The sequence below is a fragment of the Falco biarmicus genome, chromosome 5, assembly GCF_023638135.1.
Source record: "Falco biarmicus isolate bFalBia1 chromosome 5, bFalBia1.pri, whole genome shotgun sequence".
Taxonomy (NCBI): domain Eukaryota; kingdom Metazoa; phylum Chordata; class Aves; order Falconiformes; family Falconidae; genus Falco; species Falco biarmicus.
In genome coordinates, this window is record NC_079292.1 from 45,058,691 (window position 1) to 45,078,045 (window position 19,355).

At 43.0% G+C, this 19,355-nt stretch overlaps 1 protein-coding gene across 1 annotated transcript in view; it reads right to left on the reverse strand.

The window, feature by feature from the left end:
• Positions 1–19,355, reverse strand: part of UTP20 (UTP20 small subunit processome component) — a 65,063-nt gene that overhangs the window by 16,829 nt on the left and 28,879 nt on the right. The window contains exons 28-44 of the mRNA XM_056339630.1: positions 16,631–16,774; positions 14,142–14,221; positions 13,030–13,256; positions 11,955–12,099; positions 11,443–11,530; positions 9,954–10,097; positions 9,292–9,342; positions 9,048–9,200; positions 7,879–8,034; positions 7,349–7,489; positions 6,310–6,447; positions 4,326–4,465; positions 3,768–3,847; positions 2,630–2,919; positions 1,999–2,138; positions 1,373–1,529; positions 464–562 (exon numbers count right to left, since the gene is read on the reverse strand). Of these exons, the coding sequence (XP_056195605.1) occupies positions 464–562; positions 1,373–1,529; positions 1,999–2,138; positions 2,630–2,919; positions 3,768–3,847; positions 4,326–4,465; positions 6,310–6,447; positions 7,349–7,489; positions 7,879–8,034; positions 9,048–9,200; positions 9,292–9,342; positions 9,954–10,097; positions 11,443–11,530; positions 11,955–12,099; positions 13,030–13,256; positions 14,142–14,221; positions 16,631–16,774 (2,373 nt within the window). The remainder of the gene's footprint in view (positions 1–463; positions 563–1,372; positions 1,530–1,998; positions 2,139–2,629; positions 2,920–3,767; positions 3,848–4,325; positions 4,466–6,309; positions 6,448–7,348; positions 7,490–7,878; positions 8,035–9,047; positions 9,201–9,291; positions 9,343–9,953; positions 10,098–11,442; positions 11,531–11,954; positions 12,100–13,029; positions 13,257–14,141; positions 14,222–16,630; positions 16,775–19,355) is intronic.

A 19,355-nucleotide genomic window follows, 5' to 3' on the forward strand; every position in this document is an offset into this window, starting at 1 on the left:
AACACTCCAGTTTGAGCATACCAGGTGAGAATGCTGTTTTTACACCCCTCTGTGGTGTTGTGATACAAGGAGTAGTCACTGCAGTCAGACCAAGACATCCAAACAAATATACCCCATCTGGGGTGGCTAGCTGAGCTCCCGGGCTCCATGGACCACATTGACTAGATGTCTGTCGACTTGCTCAGCCATTTTTTAGAGTACAGGGAAACACAGTTAGGTATTTTAATCTTGAACCCATTCCCTGTCAGGATGCAGGGCTCAGAATACAGCCCCAGAGACACTTGGCTACTCTACAAGGGGTCTGCTGATGCCTCAGTAGAAAATGGTCTCCTTCCTTTGCAGTACACACAATCAGCCCTGTTTGCCACCAAGTCCAACACAAATCTACAGAAAGCCTTCTCCTCCCAGCACCTTCCCCAGATGCTTCACAATGCTCTTTCCTTCAATCTCAAATAGCTTTTACCTCAATCAGGATATCTAAGCAGGGGTCCAAATCACCAGCTCTGAGCCTGGTACTAAGGCCCTTCAGTAACAGGTTCACAGTGAAAGTCAGCACATGGAGCTAGAGAAAAAGAGAACAGATCATGTTTCCAAACCCCTGCATAGACCTATTTGATAATACTGGATGGGGAGACTCCCATTGCAGAGACATCACAACACACACTGCACTTGATCTCTCATTATAGGGGAGGAAAGAAAAAAAAAAAGAAAAAAAACCAATCACTGGAAGGATGACAATCCATGTACTGGCAGCAGGAAGAAGACCTCCTGTCCCTCCACATACTGGCAAGAGAACTGGCATCTCCTCTTTCCCCTAGTGCTCTTACTGATATTTTTAGGCAGCGTTAATTGGTGCTTTCACTGTTACAGCAGCCAGAAGCTCACACTATGCCACTGTGGTAATTCACATAGAAAATTATTCTTATCTCCGCAAGGTGAGTTAATAGTCAGAGCCTTGGCTGTGGATCTAGGAAGTAAGACTTCAATTAGCATCACCATATCTGTGGTCTGTGCAAGTCTCTGTGGCAACTCACCTCAGATGATGCTTGGCCCTAATGACCTTACTGGAAAGATTTCCATTAATCTCACTGGAACCAGAAATGCATCCTTGACCTCCACACCTCAACTCTTCACTGGGAAAATGGAGATCCTCTCTTCTTCCCTGCTTCGACTCCACCTTCTTTGGGTACAGACTCTCATTTGACACTTGGCATAACAAAGACTGATGCAGGCAGTAGCAACAGTATTTAGTTGTATCAAGCTATTCTATCAGTGTAAAACAATTTCAGCAACACCTTCCCTTTGAATTCTCCTCCTAACACAAAAAACCCAAAACCTACAGAGAGCAGAAGAGGAAGAATTTCATCATTACCTGGTACCCGTGGACAAGAGTGGACTGCAGCTCTTTTAAGATGTATAGAAAGTACTGTACTCCCAACACTTCCATGATTTTAGTAAGGGTGTTACGGGCAATGTCCCGGATTTCCTGAAATCTGTTCCTCAGAAATGTGCAGACTTTCAGCAGGATACTAGAAACAGAGATAAGACAGCTTAGTTCACCCCCAAACAGAGCAGAACCAATTACTGCTAGCTAAGGAGGCTGCTTTTCAAGGCTGTTTCACAACCAGAGCTATACTCAAAACCAGCCTCACAGAAAGGCTTTAAAGTCATACATATACCTACTGTCCTTCAAGACGTTTTACTGATTGTCCTTTATTCCTGTACATTATTCTTTCCCCACTCTGCCACCCCTACCTCTGCACCTTGTTTCACAGCTCTGCTCTTATCTAAGGATTTACGAAGTTCCTTTCAAACTTAGCTTTACAGAAGTCAAATGCTGACAGAGGGGAATATCGCTAGGAAAATCAGCTTCCAAAAGAAATATTTAGGGATGCCCTTCTTGGATTTAGCCTGGTACATTAACCACATCTTGAGAAAGGTGCTTGCACTCATTTTCAGCACAATGAACAGCATTTAAGGAGCTCCGACAGTATTTACCTTGGCAGGTTGGCTTCCATCACTTCTTGGGGAAGACACTGCATCATCCTGACCATGGCAAAAGCTAATGGAACACGCACTACCTCATCATCATTCACAACATTGGACTTCACGAGCTTGTGTTCCTCATCCCTCTTAACCTTTTTAAGAGAGCAAGACACAACGCACATTTAATATACATAAACAAATCCTGCTTTTTCTCAATGAACCTTAGAAGAGGCCAACAAGGCAAGCTGCTATCCTCTGCTGACTACAGGAAAAACCCAGAAAGCTAAAGGACAGGTGAGATGAAACCCTGCGTTTTCAATACAGAAGCTAAGTTGGGTGCTAGCAAGTGGCCGAGAACTTTTCAACAGGCTGCACAAAGTGAATTGTTTCACTTGTGTGATTCCAGCCAGTTCTCTGCAGGGAAGGAAAGACACCACACCCAGACTGACCAGAGGGTCTGTCAGTAATCCCCATGACACAACAAAGGGGATGAAGCCTCTTTTGTGCTTTCAGGTAATCTTTCTCCAGTTGTGTCTATTTTTTTTTTTAATGTGCTGCATTTACACTGGCTCTGAAGTAGCACCTCAACTTTTATAGTGGCAGCACAGGCCTGTATAAAACCCTTCCAATGCCAACTCCTCACCTTTGCAACAATACACCTGTGCAATTTAGGCAAGATGTTGACTGTAACTGTATCTTGAATGTGCTTGATCAGACACTCCAGCTCCTCTTTATTTTGGGGTAAAAAAGACACAGGTTTGGTCACTTGCTTAGCATCTTCAGGTGTCTCAGCTGCTTGCTCAGGTTCTGCCAGCTCCTCAGGGAGATTCTTCTCTTTCCTTTCCTCAGTCACCTCCTCTTCTCCTTCACTCTGCTCCAGCTCCATGCCTTCTTCATTCTCCACCACTGGCTCAAGTTCCATGGCAGCAGCTTCTGTCAGGTAATTGCCAAAAGCACAGGTAAATATAGAAGGCCACAAAACCTGTGCCCTTAAAATAGACTCTTGTGATGGCTTTGTTCTGGACAAAGCTCCTACCTATCATCAGCAACAGCAAAAATCAGTAAGCATCGGAGTTGTTTTACTGGGTAGAGAAGCTCTGGCATGCTGGTTTCTCATAATCGCCCCTCAGGGCTAAGCTTAAAGCAAAGACTGGGTTATTCTTTGGCTAAACTCCATAGACGGCTTAGCAAAGGTCAATGTGCTTGAACCTTAGAGAACTGACATTTGCCAACATTTGAAAATTTCACAAGGCAAGAGGTACTGACAAGCACAGTTCTGAGATACCCTCCTCCTTCCTCAGAATATCCCAAAAGCCACAACATAGGTAACCACAATGGTGAAAAAGCCAAAGATATCACTTCTTCCCATGAGATGCCAAGGAACCAAGGTGAAGACATACAGCACCCTTTTCAGGCTGCAGACAACCATGAGAGCTGCCAACATCAAGGACAAACCACTCAGATGTCTCAGCAGCCACATGGGTGGATGCAGACCTTGGAGAACCTCCCAGATTTGCATAAACCCATCCCTGTCTGTTTTGGCTTATGGAGGCCTGGGATGGAGAGGTAATGTAGAGATGGTTCCCCCCACCTCTCCTCACTTTGTCAACACAAAGGACAGTCTGCATTGCTCCTGGGGAGACAAATGAAAACTAGCTTCCAGTGTGCATGTTTTAAAAAGCTGGGAGTAGCTGAGCTCAAGAGTAAACCACAAAATTTTGATTAGCTGCACTCTGAGCAGTCAGAGGTAGTGTTTCTACAATCAGGAGCACAAAGCTCACCTTGGCTGTCAATGGTCAGAAGCTGCTTTTCAAGCGTTTCATGGTCAAAATGAAAGGCTTCCAGCACTGTCTCTAACAAGCTGTGGGAAGAAAGCATGAAGATCAGCCCTTTGCACAAAAAGGGGAGGCTGCATAGACCAACACAACAGAATATCTTAAAAGCACTTTTTGGAAAACTTCAGACTCAGTAACACCTCAGCATAAGGTTTATCCTGAAATAACAACTGGTTGCTTTTCATTCTGTGACCTAGCTCACTATGAAACCTCCAGTGGTACTGGAGCAATAGAAGTGTCCCAGGAGCAGGGACAGTTTGAAAGAAGCAGAAGCTGCTAATGCTGGCATGCACTCAGTGAGACACAGTGTGAGAATGTAATGACTTGTTAATCCTCCTAGTTGCAGGCTGCAATGCCATGCTCACTTTAACTTGTAAGCCCACCTCAAAGTCGGCAATCCCTCATCCCAAGGAAGAAGCTAAAATCCACGTGACACTCAAGACACTGAATTTTGCCTCAGCAGTCTTTGCAGAGATATAAAGCACCATCACTCACAGTACCTACCTGACTCCAAGCTTCGGACTGATCTGTCCTGTTTGCAGGACATGGATGAAATGCTTTAAGTAGTACAAGTATGCTGACCATGAGAGATGTCGGCAGACAGCTCCAATAATTTCAACTGAGGCCGTTACCATATTTTCATGCTGCTCAAAAGACAGAAATTCAGTTGCTGTGAGCATTCATTATGAACATGTGTCTACACCATACTTTACTCAAAACAACAAAAGCCAGAAGTAATGTCTGTCTAGTGGGAATCCTTTGTATTCAGCTTAGATCTCCTCCCAGTCACCAGGTAAAACATAAAAATAAAAAAAATCACAGCTCAACAAGCAGATGTCCAGACCCACTTCCTCCAAATATTTCTGCACATACTTTATTTTTCTCATGTAACTAAATCTATGGGTTCATTTGCGTTAAGAACTAAAAACCAGTCAAGGTATCTAACCACAGACACACGGCACATTGCTGGGCTATGCTGATCAACTAGATATACACGTTGTTAACCCATTTCTGATGTGAAATAAGATGTGTTTGTTTCTTCACCCAGGTTTCAATCCATGCATTTTACCTCATGGGTCAAAGAGCGACTGCATTCACTCTACTGATGGGCACAGTCTGTATGGCTGCAGGTGCTGGGTCCTGTGCTTAAGGTCTAACTGTTTCAGCCTCAGAAGAATTATTTCTGACAGTAAGCAAATTAGAAGTTTGCTTGGTCTGACATATGCATCTCTGCTGTTCTCCTGATAGGGCGCAGGGAACTACAGAACTGTGGAACCTTGCTTTTCCATGTCACAAGTAGAAAGTCTATCCACACTGACATATGTCCTGGTTTCAGCTGGAATAGAGTTAGATTTCCTCTTAGCAGCTGGTGCAGTGCCATGTTTTGGATTTGGGGTGAGAACAGCGCCGATAGTACACTGATCTTTTTGGTTGTTGCTGGGTGATGTTCATACTAAGTCAAGGACTTTTCGGTTTCTTGGGCCCTGCCAGTGAGAGGGCTGGAGAGGCACAGGGAAACTGGGAGGGGACACAGCCAGGACAGACGACCTGAACTAGCCAAAGAGGTATTCCACACCATATGATGTCAGGCTGAGTACATAAACTGGGGGAAGAAGGAGGAAGGGGGCCACGTCCAGCATTATGGCGTTTGTCTTCCCGAGTAACCACTGTGTGTGCTGGAGCCCTGCTTCCCTGGGGATGGCCGAACACCTGCCTGCCCATGGGAAGTGCTGAATGAATTCCTTGTTTTGCTTTGCTTGCATGTGCAGCTTTTGCTTTACTTATTAAATTGTTCTTATCTCAGCTCCCAAGTTTTACATTCTTTTCCAATTCTCCTCCCCATCCCTCTGGGTGAGGGGGAGCGAGCAAGTGGCTGCATGGGGTTTGGTTGCCAGCCAGGGTTAAACCACAACATAGCAAGTAATTTCACTGCGTATGTTTTCAATAAAATGTATGGAAAGTGACTAATAAAATGTCACCCTTCAAACTTAAATTACAAAGCTGCTAATGATGTCAGAGGTTTTCAGCTGTTTCCTGCAGTTCCCCTATAACTCCAAAGAAAACAGTATTTATTCCCACCTCAATTACCAGGCACAACCTATGTTCCCCACCACACACATTCTGCTGATGGACAGTAACTCATCTCACAACTGAACAGGAATAGGGCAGTTTGGAGGCAGAAGGGGAAAAGAATAATCAACTGATTACAAAAAATGCAAACAAACATAACCCCAAGTAAAAAAAACAAACAAAAAAATCCCAACCACCAAACAGTTGTTTGGTTAAAAGTTCCACCTCCAAGAAATAGGACAGGTTTAGCAGATATGATTGATCCCAGACTGCATCCGCACCTTCCAAACACTCCTTCTGCCACCAAAAGCAGCACAGCACTCTCGTCCACAAACCTATCAGCCTTTGAGGTGGTTAGTCTTAAGGAGAATGGTATATGAGAAAGGGTCAAATGAACGCATTCAATTTAAAAGCCTACCTTAAGCATTTTTTCATTAAAAATGGCAGTAGTAGCAAAAGGCATGACGTAGTTCTGCAGGGATTTAGAAGACAGCTCAAGCTTTTTTTCAGTGAGCTGCTTAGCTAGTTTCCTCAGAGCTCGTGCCCTCCTGTGGATCTGAGCCAAACATGAGAGACAGTGAATGAGGTGGTGCTTGAGTCACAGCTAACAAGAGGGAGCACATACATTCAGCAGTTCTGAAAATGCCTCTGTTTTAAGTAATGACATAAACATATTATGGTCACTTCCAAGGACAGGCCATGTCCTTTTCCTTCAGTCTCTGGGCTTTCACTAGCCTTTTGCCTCAATAAATATTCCAACTCAATGGCATATTTCACTGAGAATTCACAATCATATGACTATGCCATCTTCAGGTATAAGACAAGGGAGGCAACCGATACCAGATGAGAAGGCCTGATAAAATGACAAAGAAAAAATTTACACTCTCTATATAACTACATATTTAGCAAAGGCATTCTCTGATTGCACCTCTGGAAGTAGGAGAAACGTTTTATTGTCATACCACAAGAGAAAACCAGACACCAAGCTTTATGCAACATTTCTATTACAAAGGTCTGTGAACGAAAAGGGGCTGCAGAGCTTCCAAATGGAAAGGCAGGGAACAGGTCTTTTTGGTTTTTTTCTAGCCTGTTCCCTGCTGCTATGTCATTGTTGCTGACTATGGGCTGGGTCAGACAGGTTTTAATGTGGAGTTGCCTGCTCAAGACCATGAACAACCACTTAAAATGAAAGTAATTCTTTTAGCTAAATAAAGAAAAGGTAAAAAGCAGTACTGCGAAATCATAAACCCAAGAAATTTCTAGAGAAATATGACTTTGGTTCACAATCACCCATGTGATGATGCCCACATCCCTTTTATTTAACAGCATCTCACGACACAGGTTCAATTTCTCTGTAAAGATGTCGCATAGATGCTTCAGAAGACATTACCCCACAGTAAAATACTTTTGCTCTGGCAGGGGGAGAGAGGCACTAGGGAATGCCTATTGCCTTTTACCTGCATGTGTTTCATATTCTCAAAGAAGTCCATGTCAGGATCATGGCGGTTGGTCAACTGGACCAAATCCCGGAACTCAGGATTTGCTGGGAACGTTTGAATGAGGCAGGAAAGCAATGATGTGTAGTCCTGCTGGATGCTCTGCAAACAGCAAGCAGTGAACATTTGGAAAGGTTGCTACACACTCCTCAGAACAGCACTGCTGTCATGTACAAGTGTTTCAGGCCAACGAGTCCTATACTTTGGTAACAGCAAATACACCTATATTTTGGACTGTATATAAATTAAAGTCTCCCCTCCAAAGAATGAGCTACAACTAAGAAAAGCTGAACAATGGCAAAGAAACACAAGACAGCTGAGTTCTATAACTTTTTAGATTTTTTAAGATTTCAAATGAAGGGTGAGCTCACAGAGGGTACCTGCACTTCTTATCTGAGCAAGGGACTTCAAGAACTCATCCATAAAATGTCTTATATACTCTGGTGTCCTGGAGACAGCTGGAGATGTGTAATCAGATAGCACCGTCTTACCTCAGTCTTACTCTTCAGCCCCCTTCTCACAGACTCCAGGAGAGTGTGCTGGATTAGCTCTTTGTACTCATTTTCTGTGTGGTCGATTTCTGCCAGTCGTTGGATAAAGCTGGTCAAACAAAGGCTCGCGTTGTCACTGAGAGCCATATCCCCTAGCTAAATGGATGAAAAAACAGTACCACATGAGTCTGGAGATGTACATGAGTCTGGATATGACACCTTTTTCACCCCAAAAGACCAGACTGAACAGTACCACCTAACTACAAGACAGACACTGAGGTGCTAGAGCACACTGAAAGAAGAGAAAGCTGGTGAAGGGACTAGAGAACCAGTCCTATCAGGAGCAGGTGAAGGAACCGGGGCTGTTTAGCCTGGAGAAAAGGCAGCTCAGGGGAGACCTTATCGCTCTCTAGAACTACCTGAAAGGAGGTTGTGAGTTGGGTGTTGGTCTCTTTTCCCAAGTAACAAGTGATAGGATAAAAGAAAATGGCCTGAAGTTGCATCAGGGGAGGTTTAGAGCGCATATTAGGAAAAATTTCTTCACTGAAAGGGTTATTAAGCACTGGAACAGGCTGCCCAGGGAAGTGGTTGAGTCAGCATCCCTGGGGATATTTGGAAGATTCGTGCAGACATGGCACTTAGGGACGCAGTTTAGGGGTGGACTTGGCAGCGTTAGGTTAATGGCTGCAACTCATCTGAAAGGTCTTTTTCAACCTAGATGACTCTATCATAACAAACCCCACTAATTCTTGAGATCATTCCTGCAGAAGTTCCAGTCCTGAATTAATGCCCACCCTTCCAATTAGGAAAAATCTGTCTCGATTTACCGGAAGGCCCAAACAACCAGAACACACTGCAACAAAAAGAAAAACAGACTTTCAGGACTATAAAATACCTTTCATACAGTACAAATTCACTGACCAGTTCCAGGGCTCACTGACAGAAAGGTGCACTGCACTTGGGTGAGCCTTCTTGCTGCACTGTATTTACCCTTCTGGGTACACAGATGAAAAGGTAAGCAGACAAAACTTAAAAACAGGTGTTTGTAGGAAGACTCAAATATGCTCTTTGAACATTTCACAGTGTCAAAGAATAGCCAATGGAAACAATTTGACAGATTCATCATGGACACATGGTACACAAAGCAAAAGAAGGAACATTCAGCCAACCTGGATGGTATAAAAGCAGTTGTGCATAACAGGGATGAGGAAGTCAATATCCACGGCTTTCATTTCCTTGATGCGGGCTGTGATTGACTGAAATGCTGACAGACGTACATCAAAGTCGATATCATCAAGATGTCGTTGATCAAAGGCATTCAGCTAAGAGAGAGCAACAAGTTCTTCATGAAAAAGGTCACAAACTTGACAATACAATGTTAGGGGGAAAACTGAGCAAAGAAACCGCACATACCTTAACAACGTCGGTAATATACTTCAATTCACTGTCCAAATCAGATAAAGTCTAAAAAGAAACGTAAAAGAAAATAGTTTACCTGTTACAGTTGCTAAAAATTTGGACAACTCATGACTTTACCACTTGAGACAAAAAATAAAGAAAACAGCAGCATCGATTTTTCTATGTTAGAAGCTGAATAAGAGCCATTCTTCTGTAAGCTGGAAGATGTCCTTTAAGTTCCTAAGTTTCTAAATACCTACATTAAGTGTTCCCTGGGTTTTCCTGCTGAAAAAATTATGTAAGTCACTTCAAGGAAGTAACAAACGGCCTGACTACTGTAAATCTGTGAGGGAAGAATACAAATAAAAATAATCTTCAGGACACTGAAAATCATTCTTACTTCATAAAGATACAGGGTTCATTACGGATGAAGTGTGCTTTATTTGGCTTTTCCAACACAAAAGAATCCTGGTGATGCTCCCATCAACCAGGCTGTAAGCCAGAACTTTTACAAATCTTTGTGCAGCTCATTAATTTCTATCATATACAATTTTGTTACTTTCACTTAATGGATTATGTAGATTGGAAAGGTTTTTAAGCTTATGTACAACAAAGACAAATATTGCTATTTATTTTGATCAAGAACAGTACAAGAATGACACATAAAAACGCAATACCTGAAATACCAAGCACAACTTATGTCGAGACAGTTTGTTCTGAATGACAGAAAAAAGCTTTGCCAGTGGTTTGAGAAAGCTTGTAGGGTTTGCACAATGCTTCAGCAAGTTCTGCACTGTCTCCAGAATATCAATCTCTGTACCCTGAAAGAGACAGATAACTAACTGTCAATAAACACTGAAACATCACAAGATTATTTCATTTCCTTGGCAAATATTTCAAGACACAGAGTGAACTTAGCCACTTTGCTATATTTTATTCAGATCACAGATACTGAATGAGAACAAAGAATTAGAAGGACACACTCAATGCAACACCAAATCTCTCAGAAGCAGTTGCAACCTTTCAATTAGACACAAGCATTGTGTTAGAGTGCCACCATGATAAAGACCTCTTTTTTGTGTCTTTCCTCAAATGACTCAAAGGTCAAGAGAACTAAGAGCTTTAAAAAGTAAACTTTCTTTAAGCTGTGAAATGAACATTAACAGCACCATATGCTTGCATGACCTCTCTGAACAGAAATGATTCACATATTTATAAACCAAGAATCCTCTGTGAACAATTAAATGACCACTTCCAAAGCAGAAGCTACAGGTTGCTGCCTAGCAGTTCTTTCTACAAACCTAAAATCTCTCATTGAGCAACACTGTGTCTTTTAAGAAAAAGATGACCCAAGCCTTGACCCAAGGATTCAGGCAATCAAGCTCAATAATCAGTAGTTGGGGACAACGAGGACTATATTTCTGAAAACAAGGTATGGCAGCAAGGGAGACTCAGACAAAATAGTCTACTGATATCTTCAGCGCTTGATATATTTAACAGTTTACAAAAACCTAAGCCATGGAGACCTCTGCTTCAACTGCAGCCCATATGCTTTGCATGCCTAAGGAATTTAGGATTTTAGGGATGTTTCAGTTCTGAGATACATTTCTGTACCCACAGGTGGATTCCTTAAGAGTCAAAGAAGAACAGGTGGAAGCGGGAGATATGGGAGCATGTTGACAGTACTGTGTAACATTTGCCTTTCATCCTGCAATAGACCTATGTGGCACTGCCCACTGCACAGCATATACTACATACTCAACCATATGTATTTATATCGCTGTCCAGATGCTGTGCCTTTGGATTTGGCATGCATAAAATTCACAGTGAAGAAAAGCACTTATTTCAAACACCGCAAGGAATTTGGTGGATTGTCTACAGTGGCAAAGGAGGTAAATACTAAATAAAAACTTCTGCAGACCTTCCCCAAGAAAACGGGGAACAGAGTCAGCCTGGACACTGGCATCCCTTCATGGTATCCAGTGATTCATACGCATTAACACATAATGGCACAGAGTTCTGAGCAGACTACAAACACATGAAGTCTTGATTTTAGGCTAGTCATAAGAAATGGCATGTAATCAATAGGACTTTTAACATAAACAAATATACTTTATTAAAAGAAAAACATACGTTTAATAGCAGGGGTAAGTAATTTCTACCTACCTGCTCCATGTTACTCTGATAAAGGAAGGGGAGGAGAAGGCTCACAAGCACTGAATTCTGACTCTTTTCTTGTATAAATTTGCTGATCCTGCACAATGAGACAAGATAATTTACTACTTTATATCAATCCAGTCAAAAGTATAGAGCAAAGAATGACTCAGCACTAGTGCTTTGTCAGCCCATCCAGACTAATGGAGTGTACCAACTAAAATCATGGTATCAGCTCAAGTATTCAGTTCCACATGACTGCAGGCATTTCTGTACCTTTTCGTACCCCCAAGAGGCACTGGTTTGATTACCAGCAACAGAAACAACCAGAATCAATTTCTGAAAACTGTTCACTTCAGTCACCAGCAACCTGCAAGGTCAATGACAGACCCAGGTGTTTTCAACTGTTCTAAATTTAAACTCTTTGAGACAATGTTTTTTAATTTGGAACCTATTACAAAAAGCCTCTTTTTTCCTTCCTCCTTCCAATATTTAACTGTTTTGAGCTCCTAAGAACCACTTACTTGGAAAGTATACTCAGCTCTTTGCTGACTTGAGCTCTGTACTTCTTCTTTTTCACCTTCTCCACATTCAACATTGTTTTGCTGAAGTACTGAAGTATGGCAGGAACATGAGGCAGAACCAAGCGGCAACCCAGGCTGAGGGTCTCTGTAAGGGATACAACAGTTAGCAACACCAAAGTCTGTGCTACAAGCAACAGAAGGGAGATCCAATGGGAAAATACAGACAAAGGTTTCATCAGAGGAAAAAAAAGTAACAGGAGCTATGAATATGAAAGGCAGCCCAGCACTTGCTGAGACCAAGTCAAACACATCTGAGCTGGGACCAAAGAAAGCACACACGGAGAATAAAATCCTCACAAATTTCAGTAACAGCCCTGGTAAGTATGGGCTTATCAAAAGGTACCAATGGTGTTCCTCCAAGGTAGCAACCATTGCCCACAGTGGCTGGAGCATTTATAGATGTAGTTTTCTCTATTCTACCACTGACCTCTTGTCCAAATCCAAGCTGCCATAACAAAGGCACAGCGATAAGTGCTCTCCCTTCTACTACCTTTGAGTGTTACAGGTGAAAGATGGCTCCACAGCATCAAACACAGGGTGCTTCCTGTCTACTACCACTCAAAGGTAAAAGGAATGGATGGAAGGTCTTTCTTGTCAGGGACCACAGTCTAAACATCAAAGTGATACACAACCACATGCATATGGGGAGTGGGTCTTTATATAAAACTTGATGTCAGGCTCAAAGTGAAGTTAGCAATGCAGTTCTTGAGGTTATATCAGTCAAAGCTTCACAGACAAAGCAGATCGACAACACAACCATTTTCCTTCTTCATATGGAATTTCTCCATACTCAAGACCCTGACACTTAAATGTGGCTCTCACCTGTCATTAGAAAAGCACGTCTTTACAGTTCTTGAGCATGTCAAGACAAATTTGTACACTGATGTTTCCAACTCCACTGGGAGGTCTCCTTCCCCCATATTTTCAGCCAGCACAAAGACAACCTCATCACAGTAATCTAACACCTCCTTCCAAAGCACCCAGCAGGTCTCTCATGACCCTTATGCAGGCATACCTTCTGTCACATCTCTAGTGACCTTGACAACACAGTCAGTCACACTCAAACTGGAAACCTGCTCCGTGGGTTCAAAATCTGGGCTGTTGAGAAGGCTATCAGCTATGTCCATCACAAGACTGGATGTGGCCTCAGACAGATTCTTGGCTGACAGCACAGCAAACACATTTGACAGTATATCGCACTCTGGGTGATCTGGCTGCTGCTTGGCCAGCAAGGGGAAGTACCTGGAAGATTATAGAAACAGCTGGCTGAAAATTGTATATTCAGAACTTTATAATTCCTTTCTGCAAAAAGTCACATAAAACGATTGTTTTCTACTTCAAACAAGGAAAAAGCACAGCAAATCACAGAACGACAGCGTCATGAAAAACAATGAATGGCAGTTGAGAGGTCACCGAGTTCCTTTCCTTGCTTCAAGACAGCATCATCTAAACCTAATTTCTACATAGATGCTTGTCCAAGTCTCCTGTTAGTCTGCTCTTGAACTACTGATCCAATACCATTTTTTACAGAAGTTTGTATACAAAGTTCTTCACACCTACAAATTACGTCTTAAAAAAGATACTGGATACTTTAGCAAAGGAAAAGCAGCGAGTCTGTGGAAGAGGCAAAAAGGACAGCTGAGCTGGAACTTTTCAGTGTGTCTGTATCAAAAAATGCTCTCTTACAACTTTCAGTATCAGAATCTCAGTCACAGATTCTGTGCTGAACCTGCCCATGTTCTTTTCATGAAACAGAAAGAAACAGGGCACTGAAAAACATGAATGAAACGATATATTGTAAAACTGACTTCCCACCTCCCAAGACAAAGTCATCAGTGGTCACGACAGAGACATACTCTAAAAGGTCAGCCCACCTCCTCACCAGTCAGCTGGGTTTGGGCTACATATGTGCTTAGTTGTTAATATATGGGAAAAGCAGCCCACTAAAATGAGAGCAACTGCATAAACTGGAAGGCTTCTGAACTGCTATAAAAAGAATAGCAGTCTAATGGAAAAAAGAAAAAATGGGTTTTGACACAATTATTTATAACCTGTTACTGTGCTCTTTTTTCCTTGATTTTTTGGTACTCAGGAATACTTCTGCTTCTTTGTGAGGAGAACACTTACCTGGGATTCTTACTCCAGGTGTGAATGAGTTTGAGCAGAAAAGTTGGAGAATATTGACTCTCTGAAGCCAATCTGCAGACCTAAAGGAGATAAAAATCAGATACCAACACAAGTAGGTAAAGCCATTTAAAATCCTCATCTCTAACAAAAACCTCATTAAAATCTACAGTCTACCTTTTTTTAAGAAAGTAACTTCATGATCATTTTTCCAGCTTCCTCCCTATTTGTGGAATGCCTCTTTGATTATCTTACTCCTATTTACACACTATTCCAGCTACCATTTTTGCCTTCCACTTGAAACTGGCTCCCCATCGAGGCTCTCACTTGCTGCAGAGACCTAGCAATGCTTCCCAGATATACCTATGAGATTTCAAGCGCAACACCCAAGACTCACTCCTCCCCATACTTCCTATGCCCTGACCACAGCACCGGCCATTACAGCATCTGCTCTGTGTCTGCATGGCCTCACTGCTACAAAAGCGCCCTCTCTGCTCAGAGAGAGGCTCAAGCACTGCACTGCATCCCAGGAATGGGATTTCCTAACAGGGTTCTGTGTCTAAAACAACCTCACCTAACAGTTGTGCAGCCTAAGACCCACACAGTAGCTGCTGCTCCTTCATGTGACTGGACACAGGCTAAAGAGACCTAGTACACAGGTCTGGCTCCCTCCTCACTGCCACTCTGCAACCCAACAGGCTGCACACAAGTCACCCTGACCACAGCTGGACTGTCAGCAGGACACCATTACTGAACACACAGGCAGAAAAGGCTCCACTGCATTCAGAGGCAATAGCCAGCATGATGCATGTGAGGTTTGGACTAGCTCAGTCTGGGCTCAAGATCTGAGCATAACACCAAAGAAGGCAGGTCCGACAGTCACAGCCAGGGTCTTAGAAAGTTTCTACTCCTGCACCCAAAGGCCGGTAACGTTATTGCTCTGCACAGAACAGAGCTTTTCTGAATGATGTACAATGAAAAGTAAACTGTTAACCCAGCCCTGCAGGAATGCTGCTGTGCAGGCTAATGATACTAAGCCTCTGCAAGTCCTGCGGTATGAAGAGCAGCAAACTCCAGTTCCAAGTACAACAGGCTTAAAACAATTTGCTCTCTCCACGAGTTTTTAATACACCTCTGCTCCATAGCCTTAAAAAAGGAAAGCACACAAGTCCAACAAATCTTCATGGAGTTCATTGGCAGAGACTCCCTCTAGAGGGAGCTCCTGGGTCATACTACCATCCAAGCTCCAAAACCATCTCCATCTCCCTGACACCTATAGGGACAACAGAAATTCTATTTAACAACAATTTTACATCTTTTTCAGACTAACTCAGCATTTCCAAACCCAATTCTCCCTGAAAGCATTAAGTTCTTTGCTGACTTAAAGCCTGAACCACATGCCTGAACTGCTCTGGGACTGCAGTAAATGTTCACTGCTTTGCCCAGGTGGCACCCTGGCCTTGAAAAGACCCCATGGACAAACCAAGAACTTTGTTGCTGTGGCTCAGCCCAGTGAAATTCAGAGGTATATGCACTACCTGAAACCATTTTATCTGTTGTTTTTCCACATACACATACTATACGTTGCATATTATTATTGGTACAGCAAAGAAACAGGGTAGCAGTAAACAAACATGGTATCTAGAGAAGCAGATCTGGGGTTTCATAGACCACAGCAGTTACTCCTGTTTTTAAAAAAAGCCTGTTACTCAGGCTTTTCTGCTGAAGGAAGCTGAACATTTGGATACCTCAAAAGCCCCAGTGAAACAGTTTTGTTGGGGTGAGCCCATCTTGCTCAGCTACTCTTTGGGTGGAGATGACTGCTTTTAGAGCAGAGGCAACCCAGCAGCTGGTATAAGCACTCCCTGATAACCTCAGAGCCCAGTGCACTGAAACAGCCAGCACAATTTCATTTTCCATACTGTGTGTTCTCTCTTCCTCTCACAGTAGTACATTTTCCCAGCTCAGAGGCAATCTGAATTTCTCTGGTGAAGGCCACAACCCTGTGTGCTTTGTTGCTGTGCTCACACGGGACTCCCAGCAGGGAGGCGTAAGAGCACACAGCCCACTGACAGACCATGCTGGGGTCATTCCTTTCCTGCAGCAGCATTTGTTTCTGCAGTCCCCTACCACAGGCCCAGTAACTGTCACACAGAAAAGTAGCAAAGTCTGCCTAGAAGGGACAAGTATAATTTTGCTTCCCTGAAGTATCCAGGGAAGAAGTCTGCTTATGCGGTTAAAGATCAGAAAAATGGCATGCATTTTATTCAGATGAATTAATTTGTACTTTAGCCCGTGACTTGATTATTTCAGAACTAATCAGACAAACCAAGAAACTGGCCTTGCACAGACACATCAGAATGCCAGAATCTGTCCAGGCCATATCCAATCTTGTGACGAACATAGCTGACACGATGGACTCCAGTGCGGCTAGAGTTTTCTGCATGATACGTGTTACACACAAGCTGTTTGGAAGAATGATTGACACTTACCTGAGGCCATACCACTGCATGGAAAACTGCATCAATCTCTTCCACACTAAAGCTGTAGGTCTCATAATCAGAAAAAAACTCTGCCACAAGCTTGAGTCCAAGACGTCTCAAATTCTTCAGTGGATTAATTAACCTAGGTTGAACCTGTAAAAATAGAACAAAAAAACCACCCCAATAAGAGCTCTGCAGAACAGCTACTACCTACTTGCTCTGAAATTAAACACAGCAATTCACTAACCAGATACAATCTCTGCTGGAACTATCACAATGTTCTTCTGTTTTCTCCTGTAACTTGTTCACAGCAGCAATCTACCTCTCACAGCTGACCTGAATTTTTCTAAGAGGTGCCTATTTCCTGCACTGAGTCAGTTTCACAGGACTCCTTCTGCTCGTGAAAATCCGTGCTGACAGGTTTGAAGTAGCACCTGCCCTTTTTGGACAAAATACATAAAGCTACACTGTAGAAGAATGAAGCTGGGTTAATTATCATTGATAACATACAGCTGTGGGCTGGCTTCAGGGGTGGTGGGTTGGCCGATGTAGACAAGGTGCAGCTGTGGCTGGTTCTGGTAAGAGGTTGGGCAGCCAGTGAAGAGAGAGAGGACAAGGAAGAGACGTGGAAAAAGCAGAGGGGAGAGAGAACAGCACCCTGGGTGAGGAGAGAACAGGAGAAGGCAGCAGAGGGACCGGCCGAAGAGTATGTTGGTATGAGATGGTAAAAGACCTTGTTACAGCTTGATAGTTTCGCTAGTGCTGTGACACTACACCACAGTTACATTTCTAGCCCTAACACTTAAATAACTCTGGTTTACACAGGAAAGGACCCAAATCAGCTCTTGAAAGCAAAGTTGTATTTTGCATGCTGAGATCTACTGGGAAGAAAATAAGTCAACAGACAATGAGAAGGGGGAGAAATAGAGAAGGCAAGAATGTGAATCACTTCCTCCAGTGGTGTGTGGGTGGAGTACAGCATTTGGTTAGAGGAGGATGCTTTCTGTACCCATTTAGTTGTTACATTCCATAGCCTTTCTTGGGAAAAGCATTTTCAATAAGGAAACCAGCCACGCAGCTAACAATGAAGTTATTCATGCACTGCTGTGTTCTGACTCTTTTTCCTTCAGAAAAGACTTGACTTGAGTCACCTAAATTATTTCCATACTGCGCAGTGCAGCTCATGGCACAAACACATGAGGTAGCTCCACAGCGCAGAGGTACTGAACTCCAGGTCTCGGAAACAACAGAGCCATGTCAAAGCAAGTAAAGGCACCTATCAGAGACTGGAGCTATGTCTTGGGTTCCTTAGGGTCTGCAGTACATATCATGATCCACCACACAAACACTTGTATCTCTTATTTTACAAAGCAGCTTTGGTGACAAAGTCTCACTGAAAGACATCACAGTTTTTTTATCCGATGTACCTATGGACTTCTAAAGACACTATCCTCTACCATGCAATACTCTTCTATACCACCTTTGTACCCAAAATAGCAGGTAAAAAGACAAAAAGGAGATGGTGAAAAAGGAAACAAACATGCTCTTGCCCAGGACCTCCCAAGCTGTGCTGAATGTCTATAATGGTGTACAACCACCTTCCAGACAGCAAATGAGCTGCTTGAAGGGCCAAAGAAAGCACAAACCAGGCTGCTATTGCTAATGCTGACCCCCAAGTGAAATAATTTTGTCTCTCACTGTTCAGTCACCAGAAGAGCAGTCCTCTAAGATCAAGTCTTTGAGAAGACAAACAGACTCAATACTGAATACAATCAGTAGGAAACAGTAAATTAATAACTTGGCTCAAAATGGTCAAAGTTGACATTTAACTCTCCAGGCAGTATCAGCCTGCAGTAAATTACTCTCAAACTCCAAGGATGTCTTCTAATCATTAGCCAAGGTAAACAGTTTTCTCACACTTTCCTTGAGCTTTTAACATCTCATGGGCTAATGAAGTGCTAAAGTTCAGACAAATGACAGACTGTCATTCCATACATTACACAGCCATGACAGGATTACCACAGTAACCCTAGCAAAAATGAGACTCTCTTAGCAATGGATGAAGCAGCTTTTAAAACTCCTTTCCCAGTTTAAATCATGTAGATGCATGCAATCCACTGCTTAAGTCAGACTGTGGGATGCTCCTGTCCTGAAATTCACTTGTCCCCTTCATTATGAAGACAGTTACTAGGTTCTGTGCAGCCTGCAGGCAACAATAGGACCTTGGATGCTGCCTGACTGCAAGGGCTTGCTTTGTTTGATGGATTGTTTTCAAGGCAAGTTCAATCCTCAGACGCTTACAGATCAGCCTTGGCAAGAACACGCACATGTACTGACAACACATTCATTACCTAACACCAATTGCTCAGTCTATCATCGCGTAATTCCTTTCAACGTCACAGTGATGACGACAACTGTACAGTTTGCTTGTTTAGCACCTAATATATACCAGGCTCTGCACCAGACCAGACTCAAGCTTTCCTTTTCCTATTTGGATCGAAGCCTGGCAAAGGCACTTGTTTCAGAAAGACAGAAAAGCCTGGCTCAATGTCATAGTTTCCAAACAGCTGGCAACAGACCCCCCCCGATATAGCTGGGCTAGAGCTCAGGAATCTCTGTGCTGCCCTCCTGCACACAGGACAGCAGTAAGGCAACATGCCCCATATCTCTAGGTGCAGCCAAGCTTTAACAGAATGTTTTCCTCACCTGACCCTTTCTGCACATACAGCCATTA